This window comes from Scardinius erythrophthalmus (genome assembly GCF_964197995.2).
Source record: "Scardinius erythrophthalmus genome assembly, chromosome: 10".
Taxonomy (NCBI): Eukaryota; Metazoa; Chordata; class Actinopteri; order Cypriniformes; family Leuciscidae; genus Scardinius; species Scardinius erythrophthalmus.
In genome coordinates this window covers 39,324,108-39,339,048 of record NC_138230.1, presented here as the reverse complement: position 1 = coordinate 39,339,048, position 14,941 = coordinate 39,324,108, and the positions used below count along the sequence as shown (strand labels likewise).

General features: G+C 38.4%; 1 protein-coding gene across 4 annotated transcripts in view; it reads left to right on the top strand.

Annotated features, from left to right (window-relative positions):
- The window catches only part of col16a1 (collagen, type XVI, alpha 1), a 77,407-nt gene that overhangs the window by 43,907 nt on the left and 18,559 nt on the right, over positions 1-14,941 (top strand). For 2 of the 4 annotated variants that reach the window (XM_081377081.1, XM_081377080.1), the window contains 23 exons: positions 199-312; positions 1,051-1,086; positions 3,984-4,019; positions 4,144-4,254; positions 5,421-5,456; positions 5,576-5,629; positions 6,438-6,488; positions 6,577-6,696; positions 6,820-6,855; positions 6,952-7,059; positions 7,301-7,423; positions 7,841-7,894; positions 7,985-8,026; positions 8,160-8,195; positions 8,897-8,950; positions 9,048-9,116; positions 9,939-9,992; positions 10,491-10,517; positions 11,385-11,441; positions 11,550-11,591; positions 11,774-11,845; positions 12,789-12,842; positions 14,541-14,576. In XM_081377081.1, coding sequence (XP_081233207.1) covers positions 199-312; positions 1,051-1,086; positions 3,984-4,019; positions 4,144-4,254; positions 5,421-5,456; positions 5,576-5,629; positions 6,438-6,488; positions 6,577-6,696; positions 6,820-6,855; positions 6,952-7,059; positions 7,301-7,423; positions 7,841-7,894; positions 7,985-8,026; positions 8,160-8,195; positions 8,897-8,950; positions 9,048-9,116; positions 9,939-9,992; positions 10,491-10,517; positions 11,385-11,441; positions 11,550-11,591; positions 11,774-11,845; positions 12,789-12,842; positions 14,541-14,576 — 1,422 coding nt within the window. The remainder of the gene's footprint in view (positions 1-198; positions 313-1,050; positions 1,087-3,983; positions 4,020-4,143; positions 4,255-5,420; positions 5,457-5,575; positions 5,630-6,437; positions 6,489-6,576; positions 6,697-6,819; positions 6,856-6,951; positions 7,060-7,300; positions 7,424-7,840; positions 7,895-7,984; positions 8,027-8,159; positions 8,196-8,896; positions 8,951-9,047; positions 9,117-9,938; positions 9,993-10,490; positions 10,518-11,384; positions 11,442-11,549; positions 11,592-11,773; positions 11,846-12,788; positions 12,843-14,540; positions 14,577-14,941) is intronic. The other 2 variants (XM_081377083.1, XM_081377082.1) reach the window with 1 other exon arrangement.

Sequence of the window (14,941 nt, the reverse complement as noted above, 5' to 3'; positions counted from 1 at the left end):
TTTTTATATTTTCAGTTTTCATTTTAATTTAAGTTTTTCATCTAATTATGTTTTATTTTAGCTTTGTTTCAGTTACCTACATTTTTTTTTTTGTAATTAACGATAATAACCCTAAGTCATACAAGTTAGGAACAATAAAAACGCGAGTAAATGATGACACAATTTTTATTTTTGGAAAATGCTTCTTTCTGTTTTTAGGGAGACTCGTGTGAACCATGTCCAGCGATCTCTTCGGAGTCTGACAACACCGTGGCCAAGCAGGGGCCTAAAGGAGAACCAGGGGCCCCAGGCAAAGGAAAACAAGGCCCACCTGTGAGTTTACTCCGAAACCAACTCGAGAAACTGCTTGTGATTATCACAAAAAGCTAAAAGCAGTTCATTATGTTTGATTCAATGTCTCTGTGTAGCATCCTGAAACTTTTTTTAAATTCTATTACTCAAATCTGTGCCTGGTAAGCGCTTTATCATTGCAAAGAGATGCTGTTCACCTCAGTGGGCCCGCCATTTTTGTGTTTGCCAAGCTCGATGAAACAAGCCAACAATCAGCGAGGTATTTTTCGTCTGCTGTTGTTGTGTTGAATGAGAAATGCTGTCGCCATTCTACTACCCTCTCGATGAGTGAACAGATATTCTATCATGGTTCATTATAGCTTCAATGACCTTCAGGTCTCTCTTTTCATCCATGAAACATTTCCACCCTCAAAGTTTAGACCACTTTCCACGTCAGATTCCATTTTACTCAGTGACTACGGTAAAGGCCCTTTCATTTTTAGCCCATTAAAATTTCTCCATTCTCTTCTGACAAAAAAGTATTCTATGCGGCACACCATACAAAGCGCTTGTTCGTATTTCTTTGTAACGATTTCCAATACCATCACGATCTATTCCTCATACCTAGTTATGGGACAGAGAGTGAGAGCGTGGGATGCAGAAAGTGACAAGGTGCAAACGCGGGACATTGGCAGTGGGGAAGCTGTGGTCAGCTAGGATGATATTAGTGTCATGATTAGGGAGATTGATGCTCATACTCATATGGCTCTCTTTTCATAGGGCCCTGCAGGAATGGATGGCAAATCAGGAGAGAAGGTGTGTGTTTACGGCTTACTTGTTTCTTACTGCATAGAAACACAGTATAACACATGAATATATCCATGAATAGAGGGGGAATATCATAATTAATGTGCTTGCTAAGGCAAGCATCGCTAACATTAAGTGCCTGAAATCATATGCTATTACTTTTGACTTAAAATTGTATCATCTACAATTAACACCAGACAAATCTTTTTGAATAAAAAAAAATAAAAATGACTAATAAAATTGGGCATTCACAAAGCACCAGACAGTCTTTTGGATGAAAAAATAAACTACTCTAACACCAAGAAGGCTATTTTTCCATGGGCAATTTTTTTTTTCAATCATCTCATTCTGTTCCCCTGAGGTCCACTTATAATGTTAATCAAGATTTCTTGCACTAAAACTAGTCATAATTTAGCTTTTGTTACCATTTTCCACCCTCTCTCTGACCCTTAGAATTAATTGGGCTGTTTTTGCTACTTTACATTTCAGGCTTTAGTGTAAATACCCTCTTTGCATGAGAAATTAGAAACAACACTTCTGACTATTAGTATGTATCCAACTTCCTTCTAATTACTTAATTACTGACCAGGGCACTTTATATCTGTTGTTGATGTGTAAATGCGCCATGATGTGTTAATGTATTAATTCTTGTTACATCGCAAACTTCTTTATAATGAGCCATTTTTAACAGCTTGCGCCTGCTACTGTCAGGATTTACTGAAGACACCCAGTGAAAAATGAGTGATGAAAAGTCGTGGACACAGTTATTTTTGCGGCTGACCTTATTGCATTTGCATTTATAGGAGTTTCCCTTTCAGACACAAAATGTATGGGTGGAGAATATTTTAATTAATCATACAAAAACTAAGGTTTGCACTAGTCAATTTACTGGTATTTGCACCATTGTTTAACACCCAAAAACAGCATGTCTTAAAGTCCCCCTGTGGTCAAAATCAAGATTTTAATATTGTTTATATGTCTATGCACGTGAACCGGAAGTTGCAAACGACTTTTCTCCAGTGTTGTGACGTATTTCCCAGTGAAAAGGAATATTGAACAGAGGGCAGGGTTTTACTCTAGCGCTCCTCCTCTCCATCTCTGTTCATAGCAGACTAACGGTTTGAGGGGAGTGGTTAAGCGTTTCCCAACCCAAGCCGTCAAACCTACATCATCAGCCATTCCAGACCGGAAGTAACTTTTCAGACTTTGATTAAAGATTACGACGGCAAACAATTTTTTCTGTGTATTAACTTGCGCGGATTAATTTTTCACCACAAGACTAGTAATATGCGCTAACAAAGTAAACAGGGTCAATTTTTATTTCAGTTGGACTTTAAAGGTGCATTGTGTAATATTTAGGAGGATTTGTTTACAGAAATGCATATACATAACTATGTTTGTCTGGTGTATAAAGACCTTACATAACGAACTGTTATGTTTTTATGACCTTAGAATGAGCCATTTCTATCTACATACACCGCGGGTCCCGTTACATTCTACAGTAGTCCTAACCGGACATACGCGTTTCGTCACTATGTTGTTCTTCGTGCAAAGAAGCAAGCTACTGTAAAGTCAGCGAATAAAACACTGACACGATGAACAAGTAACAATAATATTCGCAATAACATATCATTTCTGAATACTGAATATTCTGAACATTCTCTGAGATACACTGAACATTCTGAATACTAAATCAAGTAAACCTAATTTCTTAATTTATCTTTGTAAAGAAACCTCATTGCTTAACTGGCTACTCTCTACGGATCTTTTCCTGTCGGCTACCGTAACTTCTGTTGGTTGCAATTCGCAACATCACCACTAGATGCTACTAAAAATAACACAGTGCACCTATAAGACAAACCATGTGTAAATTCATAAGTCGACACCATTGCTGTGTATTTGCTCCTTAAAACTGCAGTGAACCAAAGACAGTCTCAAAAACACTGTTTGAAATCGCTGGTGTTTCTGACGTCACAAACTACATTGTAACCAATCATGTCAACGTGTGATCGTCATCAAGTGAATCTCTGAGCTGGTGTGAGTGAGTGGAGGCAGGGCTTATTTGCATATTCATAGAACCGCGTACACTAAATGAGGCAAGGGTGTAGATAAACGTTCAAGCTATTTTAAGGCATGAAGAAATGTTTTTCAAGGAAAAAACGCTTAAATATGTTATTTTGGTGATCAAAGATGCGTCTTAAGGGATACAATGATTAATGACTTCAAGGGGACTTAAAGCATTTTGTGCTTGACATGGCTGCAATAATTAAGCTAGGAGGAGACACCACAGAGAACAGAGAGAATTATTTCCACTCGTGTTAATTTATTTTAAATGCCACAGAATGAACATATCGTTTGCCAAGCCACGTTATTTTCAATTTACACATCTCTTGATAGATTGGTGGACTTGGTCATAATAGAAATGAAATGGCAGCGTCTGTGTCCTTTTATTTGCACATTGTTAGTAGATCCCCTCTTTCCACTTCCATCACACTTTTATGGGATTGCGGTCTCATGCTAATTTGCCCTGTTTAGTGAATCTGGCCCTTAGTTTTCAATGTGTGTGGGTTTTTGTTTTTTGGACTTAGAAGAAAGTTTTGAGCTCTGAAGTTTATTTTGTTTGGATTTTTATGGACATTTCTTTCCTTATTTAGGACTAGGCGTAGGCACTGAAAAATAACTATTAGTTAATTTATTTGGCTTATTTTAGGCTTAGTTTTACCAATCCAAAGTTCACAATATGACCACACACACACACACACACACACACACACACACACACACACAGACAATGAAATGTGCCTTGATATCAAAAGCTGCTTCCTGTTGGAGAAATTGCAGAGTGCTGAATCACTGAAAATTGTATTCAGAGTTTGAGCTATTTTTACAAACTGATTATCTTTCAGGGGGAGCCAGGAGCCGATGGGGCCAGAGGTGAAAAGGTGTGTCTGCCAGGTGTTGTCGAGAAAGATGAAGTTCTCGAAAAAGATCTGTTCACCTTTTGTGAATTACTTGACATTGCAACTTAATTTTGCAACTAATGTCTTGCCATCTTTGCTCTGTTAGGGTGAACCATGTTCCGGCTGCCCTAACATTGGAGATATTCCAGCAGGCTTGTTGAATGGGAATCAAAAGGGACAGAAGGGAGATCCAGGTGTTGGGCAGAAAGGAGAGCAGGTGAATGTTGTGGAGTGGTTTCTCATTGACAGCTAGCACACTTCATTTTTAAAAGTTCTGCATCACTTCCTCCCATAAGTCCTGAAGTGCAGTAAATTACAACACAAACAGTTTTTGATATCCACTTCAGTGGTTGCGTATGTGTGCGCAGGGATGTATATATTGACTGATGCATAATCGCAGGCTACAGATTTGGCTCAGATATATGCCCCAGGCACAAATGCTTTTTTTTTTTTTTTTTTGTAATGACACATTGGGGAATTAACCAACCAGTGCCTGTCATTTCATGCATGTTAATATGCACTATTCTTTTTCTTTCCTTTTGTTTTACTTGATATTCATGTACAGGGAGAAAGCATTTCACAAAAATAAGTTGGTTGTCGGATTTAGTGGAACATCTCTATACTTAATGTGATGAACTACACCTGTGGTTGCTCTCTAGGGCACCTGGGTGGAGAGAAACTGACTTCATACATCCATTTAAAATGACCTTGGGACCAGATGGTTAAAAGTTATTGCAAAAACTTAGCTTTGAGAAAACTTTGAGCGTCATTTGTTTTCTGATGCCAATAAAAGTGTAGCTTATGTGTGCAAATACTTTTGGTAGCCATTTTGCATGTCTACAGTGTTTATTGGCGTCAACTTTACCACCATTGGGCCGAACGTTCTAAGAACAGTGTTATATTTTCACTTGAGCTTGGTTCAGCATCGTATTAAAACCTGTTCTCAGCTTAGTTGGCTAACCCACAAGTTAATGGAATGGTTAAGCAAAGCAATGAGAATGGTTTCATTCCGACAGTGGAAAAGCGGCTAATGGTTCCATAAAGAAACTTTAACTTCAATGGAACCCTTTCATTGCACAAAAGGTTCTTCATAGTGGTAAAAAGTTGTTTAGATTGTTAAAATGTTCTTCACACTAAGAAAAAAAATATATTTTACGAACAGTTCAATGAAAATGGTTCTTCAATGGAATTGCTGTGAACCTTTTATTTTTTCTAATAGTTATGTTAACTATTGAATGGAAACAACTTAGAATGTGTGTGGCCTGCTAATCCATTATAAAATAATATAGTAATTTTAGAAACTCTAATGTGTGGACAGTAGTTGTTGTTGTTTTTTTGATACTGTATGTTTATCCACTTGTCCAATTTCCAATTTGGTTACAGGGGATTCCAGGCAGCAAAGGAAACGAGGGCAAAACTGTAAGTAACTATTTTGTTTTCATATTTATTATTTTTATTTGTGTTTTCTTTTTACTTGAATCTGTGATTTATGAGTGACCTCAACATTAGATTAATATGCAGATGTTAATGTTTTTTAGGGCAAACCTGGTCCAAGAGGACCAAGTGGGAAAGATGGAAATAAAGGAGCCCAGGTGATAAAGCTCAACTCAGAGTTTGTTATTCTGCACTCATTTTAAAGTGTTTTGATTATTGCTTAAAGACTGTGCAGCTGAGTTTAGTGTACCTACCTAATTTATATTTCATATAAAATTTTAAAGTAATAATATTTCACTATATTGCTGTATTTGAGCATAAGCATAAGAAACAGCTTCTTTCAAAACTAACCAAGCCAAAATTGTGAAAGGTATCTGAGACTGCATTTAAAATCTGCATTCGTTTGAACCTTGAAAGTTGTGGGGTTTAAAAAATATTGAAAAAGAAAAATCATAAATTATTTTCTATATTATATTTATATATATATATATATATATAAATAATTTAATATGCAGGATACTCTTTTGATCATCTCAAATTAAGTTTTTGGATTTAATTCACCTTGAGTTCCGCTGTTATTTAAGTAAAAGAGGAACAAACCAAATAAAAAACTAAGGCCTGGTTTCACAGACGGGGTTAAGCCTTAGTTCAATTAGGACATTTAAGCTTTTACAAACATACCTTTGAAAAAAAACATCACTGGTGTGCATCTTGAGACAAAACAATGGCACTGACTTTTTTTAAGATAAAAAGCATGTTGCTTTCAGTTAAAACATGCATTTTAGTCTGGGACTAGACTTAAGCCTTGTCTGTGAAACGGGGGGTGAGATTCTAAAACCCATGTTAATTTTATGTTCATCATCCTATCACTCAAATTGTTATACTGGCAATTGAATTTGTTATTAAAAATGTATTAAATTGAGTCCAAAATAGATGCATTTTCACTAGTAGCCTCATTTTTTACAGGGGGATCCTGGCCTACCTGGTGTAGGAACACCTGGTATAAAAGGTGAAAAGGTAAGTAAATGTTTTTACTGTGGTTTTCTCTTCTTCATTAGAAGTGTATAGATGTGCTTACATGGTACACACGTGCCTTATATTAAAGGGAGACTGCCAAATCACTCCCTCTGAGAGGGGAGGTGGCCCAACTACGATAAAGGTCACCGGGGAACCAGGCCCTACAGGACCTCCAGGCCCATCAGGTGAAGGAATTGAGGGCAAACAGGTAAGCATGACTATTTTATGTTCGCTCTATATAGAAAGAGGTTCTCAGTGTATTATTGTAAAAAAAATTATTTGAGGAGCCTAAAACCCACTGACTTTGTTTTCAAAATGGCTGTCTCAACAGGGGCCACCAGGTCTTCAAGGTTTCAAAGGAGAGAAAGTAATTTCATAATTTTTTTTAAAGCAGTGCAAATAATAGTGTGTTCACAATATAGGGGATTTTTCTAGGAATTAAATTTCATTTGTATGTGTGTAGGGTGATCAGGGTTTACAGGGAGACCCAGGTGTGGCTGGGACACCTGGAGCCCCAGGATATCAAGGAGAGGCAGGCAGGAACGGCCTTAATGGACTAAAAGGAGAAAAGGTCATTGATCATGTGGTCACATATTAATTACATTGCCTTAAATTATGCGCCATCACAGGATTTTTGAATAATCATTAATCATGTTGATATAATTGATTACACTTTTAGAATTAAGGTGTTATACGACTCGTGTATAAGGCAAAAATATCTCACCAGATAAGAACGCTAGACCATCTGGGATCTCCGTTGCGATTTGAAAACATTCTGTCTTTTCTTATTGCATCTGTGTCTGTATCGCCAGGGAGACGCATGTGACAGCTGTCCATCACTCCCTGAAGGAAACGGCAATGTTGCTGGCTTTCCAGGACCCAAGGGAGAGAGAGGAGAGCCGGGTTTGCCAGGCGAGGGCCGAGAAGGGAAACAGGTGCAGGTTTTTCTGTACAAATGCAAAACTCCAAATATTAAACTTGGGAGCACACAGTTTGTGCTACATTTACTTCAAATCATGCATCTTGTTGAGGAGAGATGTGCTGTGACTTATTTGAACTGGGAAAAATATATTTCTTTGATTAATATTCATATATACATGAATATACATAGTACAGATATGTAAAATATGTAATGTTTAAAATACTGACTTTAAGTTGTTTCATCATTGATTTGAGAGTTCAATTAAATATTCATGTTATATTTTGGTTGCAGTTAATACAAATGTAACTGGATTTGGCATATAATATCGTAATATCATAAAAAAAAATCTTCTATCAAATAAAAATTTCTATCTATAAAAATCAGCATCTAGCAAAATCTGGACTCTTTCTTTATAATCTTCATTCTGTAGGGTCGACTAGGCCCACCTGGTGTCCAGGGACCTCCGGGGCTCAAAGGAAGTCAGGTAAAGTTACAAACCTGACTAATGCATACATCAGTCACATTTGTGTGCCAAAGAGTGACTGTGGGGTAATGCTTATGTTTATTACATTAGGGTGATGCTGGGCCTGCAGGTATTGGCCTTCCAGGACTGCAGGTGAATGAACAGCTATTGTAATCAGTCAGAAAAGCTATGCTACTGTATTTATACTATTTTCAGAGAAATGGTTGTATTTAAATAATTCCTTGAATGCACCAGCCCTTTCTGATGCTTTGATGTTCTCACTCAGGGTGAGCAGGGACCTAGAGGTTTTCCCGGAGCTGCTGTAAGTGCACAAAAAGTATCTTGTTCTTTGGTGTTCACACATGGATTTGGCCCTTTGAGTGTGCAAATTAGCAGATTTTTGTTCTCTTTGAATTGTCTGTATTTTTTCTTGTCTGCTGTTATCTGATACATACACTACCGTTCAAAAGTTTGATGTTGGTAAATATTTTTAAGGTATCTTTTGCTCAATAAGGCTGCATTGATTTGATCTAAAATACAGTAAAAACAGTAGTATTGTGAAATAGTATTACTATTTTAAATTACTGTATTTTATATATATTTTAAAATGTCATTTATTTCTGTGATGCAAAGCTGAATTTTCAGCATCATTACTCCAGTCTTCAGTGTCACATGATCCTTCAGAAATCATTTGAATATGCTGATTTGATGCTGAAGAAACATTTCTTATTATTATCAATGTTGAAAAATATGCTTGTGGAAATAGAATGAATAGAAATGAAATAGAAAGTTCAAAAGAACAGCATTTATTTTAAATAGAAATCCTATAACATTATAGACTGATAGATCTTTACTGTCATTTTCAATCAAAGTATTATTTTCTTAACAAAAGAAAAACTAAATCTTACTAACCCCCAGACTTTTTAACAGTAGTGTATGAATCACAACAATAAATAAAAACAGACCTATTTAATATGCACCACGTGTAAAACAAGTGTGAAAACAGTAATGTTTGTCCTACAGGGTCCAGAAGGAGGTCAAGGACCCTCAGGGCCGATGGGACCAGCGGGTCAAAGGGTAGATCACCAATGCAATGACACAGCACTCTACGTGCCAAAAGAAACACTGTACACGGACCTCACTATTATCCTAATGTATTGCTTGATATCAATAGGGTTCAAAAGGAGAGATGGGACCACCAGGGCCACAAGGGCCAATGGGAATAGGACAGATCGGACTTCCGGTAAGAGCATGAAGGCCAGGAAGGCAGACATTTTTTTTTTCATGTACAGCAATGAGCCAAAACATTATGACCACCTGCCAAATATGCTGTTGGTCTTCCATTTGCTGCCAAAACCCGCTGAGGCATGGACTCTTCAAGACCTCTGAGGGTGTCCTGTGGTATGCCACCAAGACATTAGCAGAAGAACCTTCAAGACCTGTAGTTTGCGAGGTGGAGCCGCTGTGGATCGAACTTGTTAGTCCAGCACATCCCACACATACTCAATTAGATTGAGATCTGGGGAATTTAGAGGCCAGAGCAACACCTTCGACTCTTCATTCATCATGTTCCGTAAACCATTCCTGAACAATGTGTGCAGTGCGGCAGGGTGTATTATCCTGCTTAAAGAGGCCACTTCCCTGCTGGTAAATTCTCACCACTGCTGACCAAGAGCAACCCACAATCCTTGCCGATATTCTGACACAGTCGCCTTGCCATAACAGTTTAGCCCTTGTCAAAACCACTCAGATCTTTATTTCTGCCCATTTCTCCTGCATCCAACATGTTGATTACGAGAACTGATTGTTTGCTTACCATCTAATCTACCCAGACTTTAATATGTGGCCTTGTTAGGAGATGATCAACGATATTCGCTTCACTTGTGACTGGTCATAATGTTTTGGCTGTTTATCTGTTTTGCATAATAATGCAAGATAAGTGCATGTTTCAGATTGATGCTGTTAATACTTGTGTTCACAATGTACTGATTCAGTAAAAATAAGGGAAATCAGGAGTGGAGTAAGACACAGTCAGTAAATGATTTTTATGTATTGTGTTTCACAGGGTAGGAATGGTACGACAGGATCGCCTGGAATACCAGGGCAGGATGGGAGTCCTGTAAGTTATTTATTTATTCATTCATTCATTCCTCTCCAGCAGTCCTTTGATCATCTCCTTCAGCTTATTCCCTTATTGTGGCACACGCTCTGTCATTAACAAATTCATGCAACCATATTGTCCAGTGTTCATTGCTCTGGCGTCTAGAGATGGCTTCAAAGGAACTTTCATAAACTGCGAAGACAAAAGCAACGAGATTTTGTTGTCTTGCCAGAGCTCGTCTAATTAAAAAAAAGCAAAGTTAGCGTTGTCTGTTCTTGCATCAGATGTTAATCACCTGGGGCTTTGTCGCAGAGAGCTTGAGGAGCGAATCCAGAAACAGACTTGGGTCATATCCGACTCTGTCTGGATCCCTAACAGCAACACATTGTCTGCTTGCATCACGTCACCTATCGCTGCTCCTCCCCGATCCACACTCATCTCGCTGGCCCTGGAGAGTTACACACAATAACACTGTCTAACGGAGCCTTTGTGTGTGTGTTTCTTCTTGTCTTTCAGGGACTCACTGGGCCTAAGGGTGACAAGGTAAGTGTCTGGATCAGTGAGCTGGGGAGGCGATTTCGAGTTCCCCCGAAGCAGTGAGATTGTGTGTGTGTGTGTGGAGAGAACGAGGGATAGGAGGAGTAATGTTTAGAGCGACCGTCTGTATGCACAATGATGTGTCCACCCTGGAGACACAAACAGACGCAAAAGTCTGACAGAAGTGTTTGACAGTGCTGAAAAAGTTCAAAATGCCCTCGAGTTAAAACAGGACTATTAATTGGTGGATATAACAGCTGTCATCTGTAATCTGACAACATCACAGAGTATCAAAGAGAAAGGAAGTGAGCGTGAGGGAGATGAGAAAGAGAGACCTCGAAAGCAAAGGCCTGGAAATGCTTCATTCTTTAATGTCCTTTGCTGTCTCCCAGACTAATTTGTCTAAACACAGAGGAAAGTGGCAGCTGATATCAAATGATGCATATTACTCCTAAGTGTGATGAAGTGCTCTGTCATTCCTGTCGAGTGCCAGGATAGAATTCTACAGCGAAAACCTTTCGTATTTCCGACATCATGTCATGCTGTCAACACGCTGTAAGTGTGTGCGTGAGTGTTAGGAGCGAGAACACATGCATGTTATATATATGCGTCATATATACAGTATGTTCACACTTATACATAATGCATATTATATTATGTTTTGTTGAAGTCTAATGATCATTTAGTTGTTGTCAAAAAGCAAAAATCAAACAATAAAATGGATATTGTTTATATTAGACACTAAAACATTCTGTATAATATTAATAAACATGACACATTCATTTTGTTGAGTGGTGATGCTTGCTTTTTGTGTAGGTTGAATGTATCAGGTGTAGTTAGCAATACAGATAATGTATTTTCTCTGTGTCATAGGGTGAACCAGGAGAGTGCAACTGCTTGCAAAATACGTTCCCTGGAACTGGCGGACCTGTGAGCTAATGATTTATTTTATTGCTGTTAATACACACAAACACTCACTTCAGATCATGAGACCCGATGTCATTCGCAGATCTGAACTTGGTTGCTCTTTTCTTGCAGGGGGTCCCAGGTGGTGAGAGCAGGTGGCAGCCTGGTCCTCAGGTCTGACTTCCTTCTTCACTCTTTATTTCTCTTCTGCTGCATAAATGTCTGCCATTTGAGTTTGTAAATGGAAAAAAAAAGACTATTGGACTTCTGCAGACATAAAAATGTGACTCTTTTAAAGATTAATGTATGGCCGTTTTCTTACTTCTAATGATTTCATTGTGCTTAATGTGTGTTAGGGTCCTCCTGGACCACCAGGCCCTCCAGGTCCCCCAGGGCCTCAGGGCGTCATAGGAATCACAGGCCCACAGGTGAGTATTATACAGATTGCATCATGGTGTACCTCTGCTTTTTCTGTCTGTTCCTTCTCCATCCTGCTGTCTTTGTGGGGCTTCTGTATTGGGAAGGCCTGCATGGATTACTCTGAGCTTCAGCTAAAGCAAATTTAAATGCACCCATAAATGTTTTCATATAAAAACAAATGTTACTTAAGCAAATAATGATGAATACTTAAAGCTGCCATTAATGTAATGTAATGTAATGTAAATATAATGTCATGCAACTGTAATGTAGTTTGTAAAAGAGCGCTATGTTAAAACATTGCTGTTAAATTTGCACGCTTTAAAGGGGCTTCTGGGATTTTTGGTTAGTGCCGGGATGTGCTTTGTTAATGGCTGTGCTTTTTTAAAAGTTATTATAAAGTAAGTGTAGGTATTAATGTAGCTTGTAAATGTAAAGCCTTAATGTGTAGTTAAAATATTGCGCCAAAAAACGACTTATTAATGTAATCTTAATTAATAAATGAATTAAATAAGTAGTTTGGGATCATGCTGCTTTTTCTTTTTAAAAACCATGCAGAGCTCACTGTGAGGTTGGTGTATTCAACATGTGTCCATTGTTCATGTGTATTATTCATCAGTTTTGTTTCAAATGCAGAATGAGGAAATATTTAAGATCATCGACATTAAATCACCTTGATAAATTGGCAAATTAACTTCTGCATGATCTCACCGTGAGCACTGAGTGGTCTTTAACCTGGTGTTGTGTTGATTTCCCAAGCCTCAGAAGAGCTGAAATAAAAAAAATAATATAGACAGAGAAAGGCAAACAAAATGTAAATGTCTACTCCGAGCTGGAACACAAACCAGGAGAGGGTCCAGGGCTTTGGCTACTTTCCCTCTGCCCCGCTGAAGACGGAGGTGTCCAGATTGTGGCCACAGGCTAAACCAATTCAACCTCAGTTCCTTCTTACAGGGTATCCCTGGCAACGATGGCGTACCAGGGAAACCGGGTCCACCCGGCCAAGCAGTGAGTAACCAGACAGGGGGAGGAGCTAGTGGAGTGCAACAGCTTTATTACAGTAAAAAAAAAAAAAAACACAGGTCAAGGAGCCTGATTGGCTGACTTCTGCGTTAGAAGGGGAGCGGGTTGGGCGTCTTTGAACCAGTGCGGGGCGACGGAGCTCGCTAGAGGTGATTCACGAGGACAATAGCAATGACCCATCAGCTTTTTTATAATACAAAAAAGAACCAGTAAGCATTTGTAAGCATCTTAGCTCAGCATTCTTTGAGGACATCTCTGTTGTAGTGTGTCGTTTATGGCCGCCAATGGTCCCATTACCCTTTCAGTGTTAACTCACAGTCTCCGAGGCTTTGTGTAATGGTAAACACTGCCATTGTGTTGAGTTACGGTTAGGGCAGCCATTACTGTGAGTTATTTGCCGTACAGAAAGAGCCATTAGATCTTTGGTTGAAAGCAGGATTCCGGCATTAATGGCTCCGTCTCTCCGCACGCATATTTTCTCAGCTGGCCGGAGGCCCATCCTGGAATCAGAGCTCTGGGCTTCCAGCCTGCAGCGGAAATTTGGACGGACTTCTGTCCTGGTCTGCTCTGCTCTGCTCCACTTCTATCAGCAGAATCCAACCACCGAGTTCTTCCAGAGCACAATCAGATCTAAACCATGTTATATTAACTCGCTAAAAACAGACCCCACAAACAGCTTAATCCCAAAGCTAGTTCATTAATATTCAAAATTGTACAGTCAAAAACACTAAATAGTTCAATTAAATGAGTACGAATAACATCAGGAATTCAAATGGTTCTTTTAAAAACTCGTAATTACAGTAGTTTGGATTAAAAGTAATTGGATTGCATAAGGTATGAGTGGTCCCGGAATGAAACCACTTTTTTTGAGCTGTGGAGAGCCCAGACCATCCAGTGGTGAGAGGAGATGATGTACTCGAAGCACATCAGTATCTGGATGCTCATAGCACCTTCAAGAGCATCTGAGCGACGCTCTCATCCTCAGTCAAGCTCTCAGGTTGAGTTCAGGTAACTGTGGTTAGAGTAATATTCCAGTCCTCTATACCAAAATGGGCCAAGTGCATGAAATACATAGGTTCAAGTTGAAGTTTAATTCCTTCAAATACTTTAAAATACTCTTGGGGTTCGTTACATACTCCACGGGAGTTCTTGTTGTGGGTGTTGCACATAGGAATGTTTGGAATTGTCGTTTTTCTGGATATCTTTTGTGCTCTGAAACTAATGCTTTAAAAGTAGGATGTGAAGTAACTTCTTATCCATGCTGTGAATGACCAACTAGCATAATATTTTCAACCATAACTAAATGCATTTTCATTTACATGTTTAAAGATGCAATTAATCAGTGAACTGTTTTAAAACGACAGTTTAATAAATTTAGCATAATGTGAAATAATGTATCATGTTAAATTATTCTAAGATTTTTTTTTCTGAATAATTTCATGCAACATAATTCCCTTATTAAAATGAGATTTTTGTTATTAATGACCTAATGAGATCATAACTTCATTGTAGACTTCAAAGCAATGCTTTCAAAAATAACTTAGTGTACTGCATTGCCTTGGTCTCATCTCATCAGGTCACTTTCTTCTGAACTTCTGATGATAATTGCACATTCAGTTGTTGTGAAATGAAAAATGTTTTTTGATGCCGTCACCATATCTGACTGTCTCCTCCATCTTGCAGCTTCCTATTCTTCTGCCTCAGGATTCCCCAGGCAAGGTAAACAAACAGGTGTTCACCTGTCTATAGAATTATTAATATGCATGTGCAATGAAACTGGTATTATCCAATAATGTGTATACAAATACTACACATACGACATCAAGACATTGATGCCATTTAGTGCTTTAAACTTTTTTACGTCAAATACCCCTCTGTGGATATATGTATGATGCAGGGAACCCCTGATGCACATTGCACAAAAACAAGTGCTGCAATTTAAACCAGACATATTTCATTTCAAGTATGCAACCATATAAATACATAGTTTAGGATGCTTACATGACAAAGTCATTAAAATGTATTGATTTAAACTACCATTCTGCTCACATAATCTACATTTATTTGATAAAAAATACACTACA